Source organism: Dermochelys coriacea, chromosome 17, assembly GCF_009764565.3.
Source record: "Dermochelys coriacea isolate rDerCor1 chromosome 17, rDerCor1.pri.v4, whole genome shotgun sequence".
Lineage (NCBI taxonomy): Eukaryota > Metazoa > Chordata > Testudines > Dermochelyidae > Dermochelys > Dermochelys coriacea.
The window spans coordinates 16,413,183-16,434,437 of NC_050084.1; the positions used below are offsets into that span (position 1 = coordinate 16,413,183).

The window sequence follows — 21,255 nt, forward strand, 5'->3', positions numbered from 1 at the left end:
GTGAGGATCCATTCCTGTAACCCTTCAAGTTCCTACTACTACAATCTGTCACTTAGAAGAACACTCCTGCACCCACAAACCCAACATACACATCTGGCTAATACAATTTTAAACCTCTTGCAGTACAATAGGGTAAGCTTGAAAAATCATTTTCATGCCAGAAGAGTCTTCAGAGAGCCAGTGTAACACCCTGTGGGATAAGATTAAATTCAGAGTTGTTGAGCATCTTATATTGCATGCAAGAACAATGCAGTTCCCCTCCATAGACCATGCAGTGAAGAAAATTTTATTTATGGTAAAAATGAACCAGGATAGCACACTGCTACCTGTTACAAACCCCACATAAAGGTGTTCAGAGTTATAATACAGAGAACTAGATTTAAAGGAGTGGGACAGGTAAGAAGAGAAACCACAAATCCCTAACCTGCTGTCAGTTTGCAGATCAAGTACTGGTTGGATGCCAACCAGATTCTGTGCCCAACTTTTATTTTCCATGTCAGCTGTCATTGGGCTTGCCTCCACTATTCCCCTCATCTGCGAAGGAGAGGTTGTGCCCAAGAGCAGATTAACACATTGCTAGCAGCCAGAACATGAGCACTAATACCACTTCCTTAGCAAGCCAGACAATCCAGAGTTTGGAATCATTCCGAAAGAGACAGAAAAAGGTGTTTGAGGCATAAATACCAGACATCTCTTGAACTCTGACCCTAAAAGCCTGTCACTGGGCAAGACCAGAGAAGGTGTTCCAACATCTCCTCTATGCCCCCTCTCATCCAGTCAAGCTTAGATGTCTTATCAATTTATTTCATCTGGTTGGGGAAATAAAACAATCTCAAATTGGATTTCTACAAAGCTAAAGGCCTGCAATTATGCCATCTATGGCCGTGATTAAATCAGGTCATCCAAAATAAGAAAAACTAGGCTGGATTAGCACTTCGATGGGAGACCTCCAAGGAATTGGATGGGAGACTTCCCCCTACGGGAGTTAGATGCCAGCCTGCCATTGAAATGAATAGGGGATTATAAAATCTAATTCCTCTCAGTGCTGCAAGAAGTTTTGCTGCTGATGCAGTAAAATGATTTTCTCCATTTAATTCCACATGGCTATAACGTCCTGGCATGGCGTTATGGACCATTCAATTGCTGGAGGTGTGGCCTGTCACGAGAGATGTAAAACCAAGCCTCTGCCCATTTGTGGTCATGGACTATCCTGTGGTGCTTTCCTCAGCACTTATGGACAAATTATAACTGCAGTTTCTACTGAATACAGGATTCTTCTCTCCTTCCTGGCCTATGCTCGTGTCGTCTTGCTGTTGGCTGCTTTAACAGTTGCTCTATTTTACTTGAGGCTAAAAACCGATGCATGTGTAAGTCACAGTCCCCCCACGCTCAAACACATCCTTGTTACTAGTGGAGCTGGAACCTGGGATGTTCAGCACTAAAAGCACTGACTTCTACTGTTGGAGCCAAAGAAGCAACTCCATCAGCTGGCAGCAACAGCAGGCCTTAATCCTCTATGTACACCAGCCACTAGATGGAGACCTAACATACTCAGCCAGCAGGTTTTATATATATATATATATATATATATATATATATATATATATATATATATATATACACACACACACACACACACACACACACACACACACACACACACACAAAGAGTTTTATACAATCAGTCTGCACACGGCTTTGTTCTTACTCTGGAGGAAAGGCCTTATATAAACACAAGACTGTCACGTAGCCTCATATCCTGCAAAATCAAATGCATCAATCCACACTTCCAGGGAAGTTCTGCAGTCAGCTCTTCCCTCCAGGCAATGACTTTGGACTCCAAAAGCAATGACTTAAGTAGTACTTGAACCAGAGACTTGACGGTTACAGGCTTTGTATCCTACTACAAATCCTTGGAGTCAAGCAGTGCCAACCCTCCCCCTGCAAAGCACATGAGGAGGAGAGCAACAATATCGTCCCTTCCTTTGAGAAACTGTTCAAACAAAGTAACCATCTGATCGCTTTTGTAGGGAACATTTATTGCAGAAGATCAAACTCTGGACATGTTCCAGGTAATTTATGGGACACAGGTCTCTTCTTTAGAAGTAAAAGCACAAACAGTAGCATAAGGTGCAGCCTCCTCAACAGGTTTGCAGATACTGTACCAATCAGAGGTTAACCAGACTTGCCTTACCTCTTAATGACAAACTGGATGCTGTTGCTAGCTTGCAATATCTTTTTCAGCTTCGCAATCCCAAAGCAGTTAGGACGCCGGAGTAAGATGCCTTCAGGCAAACCCACCACAAACAGGTCTTCTGGGTACATCAGGAACTTGGCGTAGGGGACTTTGACAGGCTCCGAAATTCCTATGGCTTTAGCTGAGTAAGGATCAAGTCTGATTAGTTTATTTGGCCTTCAATTTGGGCTCAAGTAAAACTGACATCACACCCTATATTTTGGGGGGAGGTTTTTACACACATACACACACACACACACACACACACACACACACACAGTCTTTATGAACCTGACTCATACAGACTGTAGAACTCTCTATGGAAAGAAGAGAAAAATCTACAAAAACCATCCTGGGTCGTCTTCTGAATTTGCTTGTTAAATGTAACTTGTAACCTGCCTCTCAACAATGTACTCGTCAAAAGGGGTTTCCTGAAAACGTTGGCAGACATTCTCTTAAAGCAACAGGGACGGCCATGTATGTATCCACATAGAGCTCCCTCTCTCTGCAATTGCCCGATTTCTGGAACAGAAGGGGGAATTACACACAGAATCATCATATTGTGACAGTTCTGTAGTGCAAATGTAACCCCCTGGTGGAGTGTGTTACAGGCCTTCTTCTGCGCCATCTTGACCAACACGCACCTTTTGAACTTCGGACCTCCACAGCTAAATGCACAAACTGCTACAACTTGAGCTAAAGAGCTCAGGCCCAGCCGGTGCTGTCATAGACTTCTATGCTCTGCAGATCAGCTCAGAACTGACCATATCACTTGCACTCATCAACAGGTTACACAAGCCAAGCCATGGCTATACACAGCCAAGAACCAAGTTCTAGAGTGGTCTTATGAAACTTTCTACTGTTACAGAGGTGGTCTGGGAGAACTTAATCTGGTGAAAGGCACTGGACTGAGAGGCCTGGTGACTGGAATCCTCCATGTATCTTAAACATGCCACACCAACACGCCTTTACTTTGATGCGGAGAGACAACTTTGATGGGCAAGAGAGGAGCTCCAGGACATGTTCAGCCCGTGGCCACTCCACTGAGGCTAGCACCAAGGGTGTTAGCTAGTGACAATGCTTGCAGTGGTTTTGTGATGAGGACACTTGTCCACTAGGAACCGGACTGAGGACACAAGGTCATTTCACACATGGCTCAAGTTTCAAAAGCGCTTGGCTCACAGCAGCTCTGGGGAGAAAGTGGGGATTTCTCCATTGCATTCATTGGGAGCCTAGCTCTTTTGAAAATCCAGCCAGTAGGCTGCTGAATAGCCATCACAGAGCAAACGCTTTTGGTCAAAAAGAAAAAAAAAATAAAACCCTGGGCTGAACATGACCTAGCAATTTGGAGTTGACAGGCTCCACTGATTGCCAAACCTGGGAGTAATCCAGTTCCCACTGAAAAACTATTGTTAAGGCTAAAGCTCTTTAACAAACTAGTGTCACCAGGAACAGAACTTCTCTGCAGATCATTTCACTCTTGCAGAACAATGGCAAACCAATTTGTTTCGACCATCCTAGAAAGCTCTTCCTGTTTTAAAGATTCCTTCTCATCTAAAGCTGCCCACACTTAATGTGGAACTGAAATGCTTTCTAAATACATATAAAAACCCCATAACCCCACTTCCACCCACCACAAATAACCCCAACCACCCACCAACCCAATTTAAGATCCTAATTCAATCCACAGAATGGAAGGTTTAGTCTTAACATGACAAAATAAGTACATTTTTAAACACATTTGAAAATCCATTTCCTATTTCTTTTAACAGTCAAGACCTCCACTCAGTGGAGGGTGTTTCTCCAGCAAAACTTGCCCATATCAGCTAAAGCAGCTTAAGGGTTGCAGCTCCCCTGCTCTGCTTCTGGTGTTTGCGACATCAGCCCTCGTGGGAGAAACACAGAACCTTGAATTCTGGTTATGACAAGCCCAGAAAACTTTTTTTATTCTCAAAAGGTTCTTGTAATTTTCCATGTCCCTTGTATTCTGTTCAGTGGTTAACTGTGTGTGCGCGCGTATGTGGTTTTTAAGTACATTTCAGCTCACACAAAAAGTGCCCCCCCATGTTCACCCTTAACTCAATCAAGATCCACTACCAACTCCTGCATGGTGATAAAAATACACAACAATGCTTAGCAGCTTTTTATAGTGCTTTTTACCCAGAAATCTCCACCCGCTTTATTAAAATGGGCAGACCAGAGTCCTATTTTACTGAGAGAGGACACTGTGGAAGTGAATGGCATTTTCTCAGGAGAAGTGGGAAGCACTTTTGAAAATCTGGACCCAAATGAGTTTCTCAAGGATACATGGTGTAAGAATAGAACACAGGTTTTCTGGCTCCCAGTCCAATGCTCTATCCACTGGACCACGTTACTGTAGTGCACTGGTGACCTTTTATAAACCCCCCAATACCTTGGCACACTCCAGAGCAATCATATTGAAAAGGCTTCCTGAAATTTTCCAAACAGAAAAGGAAAATACTCCAGCCCTTTTCCACTGTGGTAGAAAGTTTGTGGGTCACTGAGGCAATTCATGGGCAGGTAGCAGCCAGCCTAGATTTTTTTTTCAGGAAATCAAGAGGAAGAGTTGCAATAGCAAGATCCAGTGAGAATCCCAATACATTTGTAAGACCAGCAGATAGCAAATGAACAAATTAGACTTCACGTTCAGTCAACAACCAGTTTGGAAATAGCAGGTGACAGCTCTGAACAATTAGCTAAGTTCTCAGCTCCCTGAGTCAGCAACCGGTGCTCGGCATTAAGAACAATTGTTAATGAACATCTTACCATAGCGCGTGTTGAACAGAGTTTCAACTTGCTTCCTCAAATGACTTAAAACGTCACCTAGGCCATCTGGAAAACAAGAAAAACACACTGACAAATAAACCACTTCTAACTCCAGAGACATACAATAAAGCTGTTGGGACAGCCCTATTCTCCACTGACCTGGAGAGCCGCTCTTAACCCTCTGCTCCTTTAAAGTCAGTGCCATTCCTTGCAGCAGCTACCACCAAACTCCATCCGCACCAGGGATGGGGGAGCGACATCACGAAGAGTCACTGGCAAGGCCCCACAGCTGACAAAAGGTCAAGTGGCTCTTGTGACTAGTGAAGCTGATCTGAGCTCCCAGGCAAGATGGGTTTTCCCGGTCTCCTTTAGCCCTAGGGCAACATCGCGGACTCCTGACAAGGCGCTATAGGTTGACAGGACAGATGTTTTTCAGAGGTAGCAGCACTGTGTCAGATCATAGCATGGACTGCGTGACGTGAATGGAACCACAGAGGGGTAGGAAAGATTCCTCAATCACATTGTTTTGCATCTGTCACATTCTTGACAGTTATATAGTTTTATTTATCTACTGAAGATTATATATTGATATCCCTTTACCTCCCTGTTAAACTGTAGGACAGTGTCACAGCCAGTGGGAAGTGCCATGATCTTCATCCATATCATCTCTCTATTTTCACAAGTATGTTGTTTTAAAATGCCTTGTTTACTTCTATACATGCTACTAGTTGATCTCATCATATTTATGGCAACAGGATTTCTTGCTGTTACTCACTCAGCCCAATACTGTTTGTTAAGCCGAGTTCCTCTTGCTGACTAATGGCAGCAGAACAAAAGTACCATAAGCTCAGGCACAAACACTGGTAATGGTTTGTTTAAAAATGTCTCATCCACACAGTAACAGGTTAAAAATAAAAACATTAAAATTAAAAATTCAGATAAAAGTCACCAACAATTTAACTATTTAAGAGAGGTCAAAAGATGGGCTCTGTCCTTTAATTTTTAGTCATATAGTCCACACAGTCAATGGCACTGTGGCACTCATTCCCATGGGATGAAAAGCATAACTGGGTTAAAAAAAGAATTAGATAAGCTCTTGGAGGATAGATCCATCAGTGGCTATTAGCCAAGATTGTCAGGGATGCAATCCCATGCTCCAGGGGCCCCTAAACCTCCAACTTCCAGAAGCAGTGACTGGACAACAAGGGATGGATCACTCGAAATTGTCCTATTCTGTTCATTCCCTCTGAAGCATCTGTCACAGGCCACTGTCAAAAGATAGGATACTGGGCTAGATGGACCATTGGTCTGACCCAGCATGGCTGTTCTTCTGCAGGAAAACATCAGTTTTGGAGAGTAGAAAGGAAGAATGGGATCAAAATAAACTCACTCAAAAAGATGCAGTGAACCTATATTTATTATTCTAATTTGTATTACAGGTCCCAACCCGTGTGCTAGGTGCTGTACATACATAGAGCAGACAATCTCTGTCCCAGAACGTTTACAATCTAAACAGAGAAGACAGACAAAGGGTGCAAGGAGAAGCAGAGGCAGGGAGGGGAAGTGGTTTGCCCAAGGTTACACAGTATGTCAGGGCAGATCCGGGATTAGAACACAGGTCTCCTGACTCTCACATTGGTGCTGTACCTACTAGACCATGCTGTCTCTCTGACAAATAATAGTCTTATATAGACTAGAATAAACTGTATGGATAATTATATGAGATACGTGTGTTCTCAAGTCCTCAAGAATTAACATTTTTTCAGGAAAATAAAAAGGAGCGACCTTTGATACAAGGCACATGTGACCTGAATCAAACTTTACAACATTCTCACATCGTAACCTCTCCATTTTCAATCTCTCTCCCTTCACTCCAACACAGCACAGGACTCATTTTCGAAGACGGAAGACTTCACTCTTGAACCACTTAGAGATAAACAGACCTATGACACAACACTGAAACACTGAGAAGTTGTGCTCCAAACCCTAAAGAGTTGTTTCCGTTTTTGTTGTTCATTTAGTCTCTGGTCCAGCAGCAGTCAGGAAGGCATTTCCCACCTTCACTACTAACCTCCACGCTACTCTGTGGCCAGATGAACAGCCGATTGGGATGGCCAATATTTCTCACTTTGGGGAGCTGTACAGCCTCTGCTAATTCAGGGCTTGCTCCTGCATCATTTAAGTCAATGGGAGCTTTGCTACTAACCTCAGTGAGCACACAATCAAGCTCTTAGTGACGTGACTTGCGACAGACTACAATAGTAAATGATTGAATCAGACAGGGCATCACTGCAATTTATATTTAAAAAATAACCCCCAAACCTGCAACTGACACCACTATTGTGGCAAGTAGATTTGCTGGGATCGATTCTCAGGTGGCACAAACTGGAGTGATTTCTCTAATGTCAATGGAGTGATGTTGATATACAACCAGTCAGGCCAGATCTGATGATCTGGGTCACTGAAATATAGAGATGTACTTCTGAACAAGGTAGTTGGGAAGCTAATTACCTTGCCAAGAATTTAGAAGGTCCACCCATTGCAGTCTGTCTACAGCCGTCTGTTTTCTCTTGTTTTATACTCCGATTGGGAGCTCACTGGGGAAGGGACTGTCTTTTTGTTCTGCGTTTGTTCAGCCCTAGCAAAATAGGGTCCCGGTCCATGACTGGGCCCTTTGATAATACAAATCAATAATAAATAAAATAATAAAGAGAGCTGTTTTAATCAGGCTTTAAACAAACCTGAGATTATCAGAGGATAAGCTGGCCTGCTTTTATTACAAATTCACTCTTACCTTCCATCGGCTTTTCTTCGTGTCTTAAATCCTGGCTGGGCTCTTTATCTGAAACTGGAAGGAAAGCAAAGGTTTAGCAGTTTCTCTTGCATAAATCAGTCAATGTTCCCCAAGACACCTCAAGGAGCAGGCATGAGAATTTGCTTGAGGCTAGAATGAGGGATGAAGATACAGCCAGATGCTCTAGCTAGCGAAGAGGAATATATCCTCCTATGCTGGGGAAAAACAGTCCAGGGTATAGCCAGCATTTCCCAGATAACAGAACAGCACTAAGCAGAGAAGTTTGGGGACTGCCCCCACACCCCTGCTTCAGTCAACAGAGAACAGAGCTGAGTGACACAGGACACGCCTTCTGATCCATCTTTCTGATAGTCTGTAAGGGCACCCTCTGGTCCCCAGCGAGCAAGGGGTTTACCTCAGCTCAGATTCACATCCCCTTTCACAGGTCCCCAGAGCAAAGGCTATAAGAGCAAAGGCTCTTATAAGTAGCAACGGCTACTTAAGCTGTAGGGAGCTGCCTTTGGGGAAGGTCAGAAGAGGATTAGGTTGAATCCGGGCAACAACCTTTTCTCGTTAGTCTCCCTCGATTACATTAAATGATTCTGCTTTCTTGTTGCAAACATTAACTCTCAAGGAAAGGTCCTTGCTGACTGTGTTTTTTATTCAACTGCTTCCCCATCTTATTTTGCCTTTCACACGGTGCTCATTACGATGGTATCTTACATTCATTTCGCCCCTGTGGAATGTCCTTGAACAGAGCCACTTCCCCCTGTCCCTCTGATTCCCATCCACCTGTTGCCTATTTCGTTATTACGGTTATTTATTATTGGTGTTATTGCAGCACCTAGGAGCCCCATGGTGCTAGGTGCTGTACAAACACTACAAAAAACATACTCCCTACCCCAAAGAGCTTACATCTATTTTTAGATGAGTCCATGGGGCAGGAACTGTTCCTTACTATGTGCAGCACCTAGGCACAACGGGATCCCAGTCTTGGCATTATTGTAATGCAAATAATAAGAGACAATATTTAAATATGCCATGGGGAAAAAAAAACCAAACAAATATTTGACACACTTCGCCTCTGGATTCTCAAACACGTTTTCTATCGGACACAGTTAAGAAGGCTTCAGGGCAACAAGCTGCATGTTTAGGTCAAGATTAAGTGACAGGAGCCGCTTAGGCTCCCATTTCCATATTTGTGCTCCCGAATGAGTGACCCAATTTCAGTAGCGCTGACCACCCAGCAGTTCTTACTGGTCAATAGGAGCTGCTGGGTGCTTGGCAATTTTAAAGGTTAGAACACTTACTGGTGTGTAAATTTGTGGAATTAGGACCCTAACTTCAGGCTCTTACTTTTGAAAATCTTGGCCGGAAATTTCTACTCCATTTCTTTCTGATGTTTGTAGAATTTCCGAGCTTTCTAATTCCAAGCCATTATTTATTTTATTTTTTTTATTACCTGTTACTGTTTCTAGCATGTAGTTGGAATCGTCTGAAGTCATGCGGCTGGTCACTGGGTCGTGCATTTCATCGGAACCGGGGGATCGGTCTGTGAACAAAGCAGCAAAGACAGTTCTGACAGTCCAGCCACTGTTCCTGGAAACAGACTTCAGAGCTTTATCGTCCATCCACAAGAATTCATGAAACACTAACCTACCCAACCTGAGCCTCTGCATGTTGCTTTGATAAAGGATGCACTTACATAGTCACAAGGGCACATAGGGCCAGAAGCAGGACTACTCACACTGGTCCACATCCTCAAAAGTATTTAGTCATCTAATTCTCATTGAAATGGGAGTTATGCGCCTAAATATATCTTTGAGGATCTGGGCCACTGTGTCTGGAATGTTTTGATGGCAACTCTGCTCCTTTCTCCTATACACTTTAACACTTGTAAGAGGACATCAGAAACACATCTATAAAATCCACTCCACCTTCCCAAATTGGTGAAAATAGCATCATCTGCAAAAGTTTCCTCATAAGCCTCACAAAGGGTGAAGGCCAAAAATGGCTTCATGATGACTTAATATCTAGACATCCAATTTTGGCTTAAAAAATTAATGCTGCTTGACTCCATTGCCCGCTTCTCAGGAAGACCATTCCATCAACTCGCTGCCTCACTCCATAAAAGAATGCCTCCTTAAATTTTTCTTAGATATATGCCCTCTTAATTTAAACCTGTCTCCTCTAGTGCTGGCCTCTCCAATGCCCTCAAAGAGATCTCAAAATTTAATTTTAAAATAAACCTTTAGCTACTTTAAATACTTCAATCAGGTCACTACTTAATCACCTTCTCTAAGGATAAATAATCCAAATTTCATCAATGTCTCTTCATATGTGAGCACCTCCATTTTATTAATATTCCTTGCCCTAAGCTGTACTCCCTCTAATTTAACTATACTGGCCTTCCATTTTTATTACCTTATGTGGACTCTGAACTCCAAGTGTCATCTAATCAGGGCTCAAAAACTATGATAACTCAGCTTTCTTAAACTTATATAAAGTACACCTATTAATGCCAGCCATCAGCCTTCTTCTCTCCTGTTACATGGCAAGCTGAAAATGAAAATGTTTGTTCTAGCAATATACCTGGATCCTTTTTCCTTCCTCTATATTAACTATGGGATCAAGTCCGCTCTCATCAAACTGGTGTAAAATCCAGAGTGACTCCCCTGACTTCAATGGAGTTGCATCAGACTAACACAAGTGGCTCTAATTCAGAGCCACCTGAACTACAGCTAGCGTGGGCATTATTTCTACCCAAGAGTGTCACCTCCCAATGGGATACATTCAAAGTCACGCTCTTGCTCCAATTCCATCAAGGTTACTCTGTAGTTAATGCTTGTAAAACACATTGAAAATCTACCTTACTAATCACCCCTTAAGCTGTTCCTACCATTTGGTGCACTATCTAGCTACGGTAAAAACTCTATAAATACCAGCCCAAGGAATGGTCTTCCTGAGGGAAGCTCCTAATCTCTCCTCTTTACTCTCCAGAACCCATTGTTTTCAACGCTGCTGTCTCCATTATGGCCTGCGACCACTGGCTCCTCAACAACCCTAGGATCCAATGCAAGAAAGGACTTAGGCCCAGATACTCGAAAGGTATTTAAAGGTGCCTATCTTCCACTGAAATCAATCAGCGTTAGGTGCCTAGGATCTGGGCCTTAGGTAAGTGCTTAGGTCCCAGTGATTTCAATGGGATTCAAGCATGTGCTTAGCTGCCCCTCCTGAACAGGGATGCTTTCCTGAACTGGTGCCCTGGTCAGGAATATAAACACTTGAGGTTTGAGATCTTCCAACCTTACACAACAGACAGGAAACAAATTAGGTGATTTTTGTGGTCTTGCGTTCAGAAACTATTTACCTACTTTGCTGTAGAGAATCCCAACACAGACTGTTAGCCCAGCAGCTTTTCAGGGTGATCATCTCCCCAAACGTCCGTGGCTCATGAATGCACTCTGGGTCCAATCCTGCATGTATCCTTTCAGTCCCTTCTCCACGGTCTACTCCAAAACCACATGCTTATTGTGCTGGATGCCACCTGCCCCAGCTTGCATGGTCTACCTGCCCCCTTTCCCTGATCCAACTGATCAATCTAATTCACTCATGCACATGTTCCCCAAACCAACAACACTCAATAGGCTGGGATAGCCAAACACCAGGGCTAAAGAAAAGATGGGGGACCACGTTCTGCTCTCAGTTCCACAGATATAAATCGATGGTAACCCCATAAAGACAAAGGATTAATCTGGAATTATATCAGCATACCAGATTGCCTCCTTGTGTCAGGACAGTTTTTCAGGGTTTCTTCCTTTCCAGCACCACAATGGTCTGACACTTCTGTGGCCTAACCCTCTGGCCAGATCAGCTCTCCATCTAGTCCCCTTCTGGCATTAACAGAAAAGAAGCTACATCTGAACTCAAAACAGCCATTTGGGCATTAAAGACCATAACTATATCTTCACAGAGAGCCAAAGCAAATCCTATCAAGGTGAGAGGCCTGATCAGGCCAGGTTACTTGGGATAGGGCAAGGAGAGTGAGCATTCCCTGTCCTGGGCTTCATCCAGAACTGGCACCTGGTAAAAGCCGCCAGCCTTTTTTATCTGGCCTGATGGGCCCTCATTGACCTCGCCCTGCTGTCAGCCCTGCTAAGTTCCAGAGGACCAAGAGTCTCTGGTTCTACCTGGGGAACAGACTCTAGGCAATCCCTGGAGAGCTGAAGTCATTGCTCTTCCCTCCAGCAGGACACCTTCTTAGAGTGGGTTATGCCACAACAGGGGGCAGCAAATGTGTGATCCACCCTACCAGCGTGACTGAGAACAATTCTAGTGTGTGTGTGTGTGTGTGTGTGTGTGTGTGTGTGTGTGTGTGTGTGTGTGTGTGTGTGTGTGTGTGTGTGAGAGAAACAAGACTATCTAGCATATGTGCACCACTGATTGCTCACTTGCAGCTTGGTAGCCTTAGAACTGGTTGCTTGGAGCTACTATTTATCCACTTGTATAATGATAAGCCCTAGCCAGATGCAGGCTGCAGAGACGTCACCAGTGGTCCTACAGGGCATATCAGCTAATGAAAGACAGAAGTGACGATAGAACACCAGCTTTCAATAGGCTGAATTACACCCTTAGGAGAAAACGCACAGTGCTATAGAAACGCGGAGGCCAGAATTTAAAGGGATCAGCCTAACACAGCATTTTCCCACATGGGTGCATCCACCCCATAGGTGTTCATCTCCAAAATAAATCAACAAATTTACAACTTAAAGTGAGGTCACTTTAAAATCCCTTCCAGACCCACTCCATATTCTTCCCCAACAGGCTGCAATCACTGTTTCCAATTTGCTCCTTCTAAAAGCAAGAATGTCTATGGCTTTCTTTGCACTGGGCTGGGAGTCAGAAAATCTGGATTCTATTCTCAATCCTGCCATGGATTTGACATGTGACCTGGGACAAATAATTTAACTTTCCGTCTCTCAGTTTCCACCTCTGTAAACAGGGACAGGGATACTCATTGGGGCTCGGGTGGAGAGCACAGGGATAGAGGAAGGCAATGGTCACCTACTACCTCAGTGCTTCTTGCTTATCACTGAAAGAGCAGTGTTAGCATCGGCTCCAGAAGAGTCTGCTCCCAGCCTGCCTGGCCAGAGATGAAACAGGGACAAGGACAGGGTGAAAGGCATAAAATGAACTGACACAGACCAAGTCCTTGAAAAAACAAAGCCATGTGTTATCCCAAAGGCCTTCCGAAGAAATCAGCTAACTTCTGATGCACAACTGGAACTTGACTTTCGAAAGAGAAAGGGACTGGAGGGCAAAATTCATCCTAAGAGAAAGTAAGATGAGGAGAGATCCCAATGTCCTGCAACCTGCCTTTCCAAAAGCAAAATCTTCACTCAGTGCAATCGGAGGCCAATGTTCTTTGCCTAGATATTTCTGAGCTATTCCAAAGTTTTAGATTTTACCTGGAACCGTTATTTGAATGATGTCCAGCTCATCTGGCTCTATTTTGATAGGTCTGATCCCACTCAGTTCTGCTGAGGTACCTAGCAGGAAAAAAATTAATCAGGAGGCATGAAAGACAACAACTGGCCACTAATCATCTGTGCCCGGGAAGGAAAAATCCTCACTGCCAGCATGTTCGATTCTATGCAGTGACCTGTTCCTCACAACAACGCTCAGCACTTCACCAATAGGTCTCAAACCACATTGCACTTGTAGGTTACCATCACTAACTCCATTGTACAGACAGGAAAACTGAGACAGAGAAAGGATAAGGCTTTGTCTATATGAGAAAACTGCACTGGTTTAATTTAAATCACTTTCTACACTGATTTAGTTAAATGATCACACCCCTATGCGGATGCAGTTTAAGAATGGCTTATTTCGCTTCATCTTAAACTGATTCCTAATCAATTTAAACCAAACTGAAGTAAGCCTGGTTTAAAACCATAATAAGAGAGTGCTCACAGACTGTTGTACCAGTTTAAATATTCTGGTTTAAAATTCTACCAGAAACAAACTAGGGCAACTTTTTCCGGTAGAGAAGGCCTCAGTAAATACGGTTCCGATTCAGCAGCACATTTAAGCATGTGTTTAAGTCTCATTATCGTCAAAATTTTCTGTTGAATCAGACCTGCCCAAGAGGCCATAGGACAAATATCTCTGTATCCCTGTCTGTGAAATGGGAAAAATACTTACTCACTTATCTGCATCCGAGGGGTATTGTGACAATCAATTCATGTCAAAAAGGTTTCAGAGATGTGTCTAAAGGAAGTTCTCTAGAAAGGATCCTTGACTGTAATTCACTCTTGCTGCTAGTATGACAGAGCAACAGTCTGTAGGTCGTCAGAGCCAAGAATGAGTCTGGTCTATTTTCTCAGGCTTTCCCCCCCACCATTATTCAGCTCACTCTCGTGGGTAGGTATTCTTGTTATTATCTTTTGTATTTGTTTTTAAATAATGATGCATTCCCACTCAGATGGGCTCTTTAAAGAGGGAGCATATGCGTGCGTGTGCGTGTTGATACACACACACACACACACACACACACACACACACTCCCTCAGAGAGAGATTCACAGAATGCTTTATTACCCATCAAAATACACAATATAGAAGGCATTGTCCTCCCCATGACATATCTCTTCCTATAAACTATTCAACAGGAGCATACAGAGATTCCACGCCCCACACAATGGAAAGCATAGTTCACTACGGGGAGCAGTGATAAGCAGCAATGTTTGCTTTACTTTTGTCATTTGTATTGAAATGTTTCATTACAATAGCCATAACTGCAGCACATTGCTCGGAGAGTGTGCACTCAGCAAATACATTTCATGTGGCATGTCATCATCTCAGCCAAAGAACTGGAGAGTTTATCTGCTTCCCGGGGAAATCTGATATTAGACGGTACCTAGCCTTTTTATGTCCCTCACCATCACACTTTCTCAGTAGAAAACAGCCATTATTTCTTGCTCACCTGGTTCACAGTCTTCAGAAACACTACTCTTCTCAGACCTGACAAGGAGAAGCAGACATGAGACACGGTAAAGGAACTTCAATGGATCACTTAAAAAAAAATGCTTATGTACAGTGCAGTAAATAGACTAAAGGCGCATTTTCAAGGGACTGAGGAAAAAAAACAACAAAAAACTAGCTCTGACTTCAATACTTCCTCTGCATAAGGAAAAAATAAAGATCCCACACTGATGATCCTAGCAGCAGAGCAGTCCAGGGCTCCAGTTGAAAGAACTCATGACAGCTCTCAGGGTTTCTGGGGTCAGTAAACCATGGCAAATTTATTTCTTTAAGGCTTATACAACTCGTCAGCAAATCAGATGGTTATAACACATTTTCATAAGGAAGTAAGAGAAATAACACAGGATGACACAGAAGGTTTCTCCTGCATGAGCTTTGGATGAGCAATGCCACTTTTAACTTACCAGCGTAAACCTTGCTTTACAGCAGTGTGGTGTTTCTGCAGTAGAGGTTTGCACTAGGGTAATTACATTGGTGTTGCTACCGCAAAAGGAAATGTTTGAAAACGTTCTTAAGACAGATGGGTCTCAAATCAAGCTCAGTTTCCCCCCTTTAACAGTGCTATATATATATATATATATATATATATATATATATAATGAACTTCTGGGACGATTCAGGTATCTCCTGCACATTTGAAACCCTGCAAACATTTCAAGCATTGCCACAAATGAGATAAATCTTCTAGCTAGTGACCTACTGGAGGCTAAATCATGGGTTGTCTTGGGGTTTTTAGCAACCAAGCCCACTGGGTTCTGAGTCCCCACTCAGTCACATCAGTGCAAACCAGGGGTAAATCCACAGACATCAATGGAGTAACATCTGTGTAAAGAAAGAGGAGAATCTCACTGAGTTTTAACAACATACCTCAGGTCTACACTGCAAACTCACATCAGGGCAGCTGTCCCCATTAGCGCTTCTGGTGAAGACACTTTAAGCTGATGGAAGAGAGTGCTGTCTTCTGCCAAAACCTCATTGTTTGGCTGAATCTGCACCCACCGAAGACAATGGGAGTTGTACCATTGACTTCCAGGGGAACAGAGTTAAGCCAGCCAGGAATGCTTTTAAAATCCCTCTAAGGATGTAAGGATTTATATGGAGAGCAAGGCTATCCACAGCTACTAGAATACATGCCAAATATTAGAAAAAGCAAACGAATTTTTTGGAAGGGATGTAAACGCCTGTGGATCTCCAAAGCATCTCAGAGCATTAGGCAACCTGTAACTAATGGCTCTTGGGAGGGAACCTTCCCTGGGGTACATTATCCCATAATTGTCCAGAGCAGGGTTTTTTGCACCTTCCTCTAAAGCATCTGGGGTTACCAAATGTCAGAGACATGGTATTGGACTAGCTGGATGACTAGTCTATGTTCCTAACAGGGGAGCACAAGTCTTTGTACATACTCTACACACAGATATGGACCTTTTTTTTTTTTCTTTTTTTAAAAGAAAAAGTATATTTTATTTAGAAATATACATTACCAAAACGTGGGGGAGAGAAGGGTCTGTATGATCAAGGCAAGTTTTTCCATCTCCACTGTAATTTAGGATTTCCTATACAACATGCTATAACCCAAATGGGCTATAATTCACATAGCCTGTGAATTCAACATACATGGCCGGATTATGTTCTCACTTAGACCAGTGTAAGTCAACAGTAGCCCAGTTGAACTCAATGGGCTAGTCAGTTAGATCCCTGTAAATCCAGAGTGACCCCCTGAGTTCACTGAATTTGTGGTAGTGTTTCACTAGTATAACTGAGTGCTGAATCTGGTTCAATAAATCTGGGATTTATATTCAGATAAAACCAAAAGTCAGATCAGAATAAGATTCAGTACAAGTAGAAGAATGATTATGCTGCAATGAAAACAAACTAAAAACTCGAAACCCTGCTCTGGTTGGTATCCCTCACAATCATTAAATTCCACTTAGAACCACTGTCCAACTCTGCTCCAGAAAAAAAAACATTTTTCTCTAAGATTTTCTAAAGCTATTTTACCAGAATGTGAAATCCTGACTCACTACTAGAAACAGTCAGAGCACAGGAGGGATGAAAGTGAAGACAATTCAATATTAGCAGGTGTTCAACATGGACAGGAAGCCCCCAGATTCACTTGCATGTTGAGAATGCAAATTCCAGAGTTTTTACTGACTCTGATACTGTTGCACAGTCTGATAAAAAAAAAAAAAATCTACCACTGAGTATTCTAAGCAAAATTTCTTAGGGGCAGATTAGCTAATTAGCTTCCCATCCCTACCATCTTGTCACTGTTCTGCCTGCCTGTTTGTCTTCAGGTCGATTTAACTGTATTTTTATATTTGGGGTGTGGGGGGGAAAGAGAATAAAGTATACTAATTGAAGAGAAAAATCAAACAAGAGGAAGCGATAGGTTTTCAGCTATTGACATACAAAGGCTGATTTTCAGGGGTGCTGAACATTTAAAGCCCCTTCTGAAGTCAACAGGAGCAGTGGGTGCTCAGCAGCTTTGGAGATCCAGCCTAAACACCTGAAGCTGATCACACACCCATAGAAGTCAATGACTTGTTGGCTAACTGAAGTATAGCTTTGTAGTTAAAGCACTTGCGTGGGACTCCAGAGACCTCGGTTCAATTCCTGCTCTGTAACCGAGTTCCTATGTGACCTCCATCAAATCACTTAGTGCCTCGGTGTCTCAGTTCCCCATCTGTAAAATGGGGAAAGTAGCACTATCCTGCCTCCTTGGGGTGTTGTGAAAATGAACACAGTAACAATTTCAGGTACTATGATCATGAGAACTGTGTAAGTATCCATCTAGACAGAACAGCAAAACTCTGATTAACATCAGCAGTGCAGGATCAGGTCCTAATTTGCACTACCCATTATGCTCTCATTTAGCAAAGATTATGCACAGTGAAATAGACAATAGAGCTTTTCCATCTATGCAACATATCTACCTATACAATATACCTATATAATAGTATACCAATATAAGGAAAGGCCCAATCCAATGCCCACTGAAGTTAATAAAACCCTTTCATTGACTTTAATAAGTGAGCCCCATATTTATAAATCAATTCTGAATTTCAACAACTTACTACCAGTATAATCAATTCAGATAGCATATTACTTCCTTTAGCCGTATACATACTTTGTGCAATCCAATACCACACCTGAAATTACAGACTCCACAGTTACAATTGTTCATCTGAGGCCTGATTCAGCAAAATGCTTCTTAAGCATATGTTTAAGTGTTTTGCTGAAGAGGAACATGAGTGCTCCCATGCTTAAAGTTCAGCATGTGCCTATATACCTTGATGAACCCTTGCCAAAGCACTGTGACATCGCGATGTTGGATTCTGCTTTTAAGAGGCAACCCTTTGCCTGGGCCACATTCCTTAAACCTGGGGCTGCAGTCAAAGAAGCAAACTCCTTTGCAAGCTCAAGCACTTGAACGAAAGCAAGGACCTGACCATTTTCACAGGTTTTGAAAGGTTTCGGAGTAGCAGCCGTGTTAGTCTGTATTCGCAAAAAGAAAAGGAGTACTTGTGGCACCTTAGATGCATCCGATGAAGTGAGCTGTAGCTCACGAAAGCTTATGCTCAAATAAATTTGTTAGTCTCTAAGGTGCCACAAGTACAGGTTTTGAAGACTCCCTCTTGCTCCAGAGAGTCTTGCACGAGTTTCAGCCAAGCAAGAGACTTGGGAGAGTTCCCATCCCACAAACATATGCGAAATGGCACCATACAGAGCATAAGCCAAATTCCACTCTAAGCTCTGTCCGCTTCCCAGCGCTTATTGCCGTGAAGTCAATATCACACAAATCTCGTCCTTGTCTCGGGCGCCGGAGAATACAGAGAACGTGACTGTCAGGTATTAAGAATTTTGGGTCAGTACATTCCTTGTGCTAAAATACTCTGTAATAGGTTCACTGCTCAGCATGTGACAGCAAGTGCTGGACAAAGAGGAATTGATTCAACAGCAGCCTTTTCGGCCACGTGTTCCACATGTTTACTCATTTCCCCGTTAGGCCCTCGCCAAAGCAACAAGTTTATCCATTCTTGGAAAGCACGACCTCGTCCACATGCAACGGCTGTCAGTTTGACCAATGCACCAGGGGCTAAACCAGGGACCTGCTGGGCTAAAGCATGAGCTGCATTGAGCTTGAGCTAAAAAGCCAAGGCTCTGTAGCTGGGGGATGTAATAGGTTCATTATTTATCAATCTGTAACACATACAAGCGAATGGGTCACATCACACAGTTTAGTTAAAACAATGCAAAAGGCCGTGTCTCTTCTCTCTGTTTTAAGAGTATCTTAAGCTTTCATCTGTTCCTAATCAATTTTAGTAAATAAAAACATACCACCACCTAGCTCTTGTATTTAAATAAGCCTGGTTTAAACAAAAATGAGAATGTGGACACAACAGTCTTTGGGGCCAGTTTAAGTGAATACGATTTTAAAATCCCACCTTCAGTTAAACTGGATCAACTCGGCATGCCCTAAGCACACCAAGCAGCACTCACTAGCTGAGGCGTGTGTCCTGTACAGGGCATCACTGTTACTTGTGACCCAGCAATTCACAGGCAGAGCCAGTCCCTGCCCTCAGTTGTAGTCATCTCAGGATATTTGTAAAGACCTTTTTCCTGTGGGATTCACAATCCATCACAAAATTAAACAGGATGTTGCAACCAGTGCCAAATACCGTAAGGTCTTTAGGGCTAGAATGTTATTAACCTCAATGGGTACGTCTACACCACACACTAAGCTCAGGTTTGACCCCAAGCACCCCTTCCATGCACACTCAAATCAGTCCGACTCGGGTCAATAAGTACTCAAGGCCCGGTCCTATAGCCTTTCTGGGGAGAGAGCAGAGCCCCCGTCCCACTGAGACTCAGATCCAAGCCATATCATTTTGCAGTGCAGATGCAGCTCAAGCTGCAGACCCAAGTCAGGCTGTCTGCGCAGTGAAGTATGAACGTCTTGGCACGGCTCTGAGTCCTGGGTCTACCATCTGTAAACCCAGGTTTATGGTGCAGCTGGAAACCCCGAGACCACCAGACCACAACCCCACAGACCTGGGGTTAGCCCCAGAGCACCATGGGAGTTTTGCCCTGGGCTTCACTGGGACCAGGATTTCACCCGGCAAAGCTGGCTGAGCATGTGGGAGGAGGGAAGTGTCCCAGAATAGCCCCTATCCCCTGGCACACCCTGGGGGCTGTGGAAGGAATCACACCTCTCTGGGGTATCACCAGCACCCAGAGCGCTGCTCTTCACTCGGAGCTGCAGCCACATACCACCATGTACCCCGGGTCTCAGCAGCATCAAGCTGGTCACACACCAGAACATCTCTCCCCCTGCCATCTGTACTCACATGTCACTACATTTACATGTAGTTCATACAGAGTTAATACATAATCAATAGGTGTTATAAGAATATCACAGGCATGAGTAATGTGTGTTACATGTGGTTATACATGCATCACTTGAAGGCTTGTTAGTTATAACCTATTGACCTCACAGACTTTAAGGACAGAATGAACCACCATGATCATCTAATCTGACCTCTTGCACACTGCAGACTACAGATGCTTGCCCACCCACTGCTATAATAGACCCCTGCCTCTGGCTGAGTTGCAAGTCCTTAGATCATGATTTAAAGACTTCAAGTCACAGAGAATACACCATTTACAGTAGTTTAAACTTGCAAGTGACCTGTGCCCCATGCTACCGAGGAAGGCAAAAAATCCCCAGGGTCTCTGCCAATCTGACTTGGGGGGGAAAAACTTCCTTCCCAACCCCAAATACGGCAATCAGTTGGATCCTGAGTATGTGGGAAAGACTCAACAGCCAGACACCTGGGAAAGAATTCTCAGAGTTCTCCTCATCTCGTGTCCCACCACCTGTTGGCCCCTATGAATTTGATTAGGCATTTGTCAAAACACCTATCAATCAGATATGAACGTACCCTTATTATAAAGCGTGACCTGTTAGACTGCAGTCTGATGGTGAATTTGTAGACCTACTTTAGGCATCTCAGATAATTCAGGAAGGAAATCTCCTACCTTGTTTGCACACAGTAGTGATCCGATCCCTTTTGTTCAAAAATTCAGTGGTTTTGATCTCTTTTTTTGGTATCAGCTCACAAAAGCGGGATGATCTGATTTCTCTAGTGATTTGCTAATGGCAACAACGGTGGGCACACCATCAAAAGGTGAAAAATGAGCCCCAAGGTTTTCATTATTGTGCTAAAACAAAGCACTTACAGTTACCACATTATTAGGAACAGCATTCAGTGCCTTCCATCTCACCCCCTTTACTCACGTCTTTCCCGATTTCAGATGGCTGCCAACAGAGGATTGCAGAGCATGTTCCAAACTCTCAGGATGACAAACAAAATATTGCTTCCACTTGCAGCAAC

At 43.4% G+C, this 21,255-nt stretch overlaps 1 protein-coding gene across 7 annotated transcripts in view; it reads right to left on the bottom strand.

Moving 5' to 3' along the window:
• GTF2IRD1 (GTF2I repeat domain containing 1) overlaps positions 1-21,255 on the bottom strand; it is a 178,236-nt gene that overhangs the window by 40,231 nt on the left and 116,750 nt on the right. For all 7 annotated transcript variants that reach the window (XM_043499307.1, XM_038375625.2, XM_038375622.2 and 4 more), the window contains 6 exons: positions 14,802-14,839; positions 13,286-13,366; positions 9,280-9,369; positions 7,818-7,871; positions 5,024-5,089; positions 2,195-2,378 (listed from right to left, as the gene is read on the bottom strand). In XM_043499307.1, the coding sequence (XP_043355242.1) occupies positions 2,195-2,378; positions 5,024-5,089; positions 7,818-7,871; positions 9,280-9,369; positions 13,286-13,366; positions 14,802-14,839 (513 nt within the window). The remainder of the gene's footprint in view (positions 1-2,194; positions 2,379-5,023; positions 5,090-7,817; positions 7,872-9,279; positions 9,370-13,285; positions 13,367-14,801; positions 14,840-21,255) is intronic.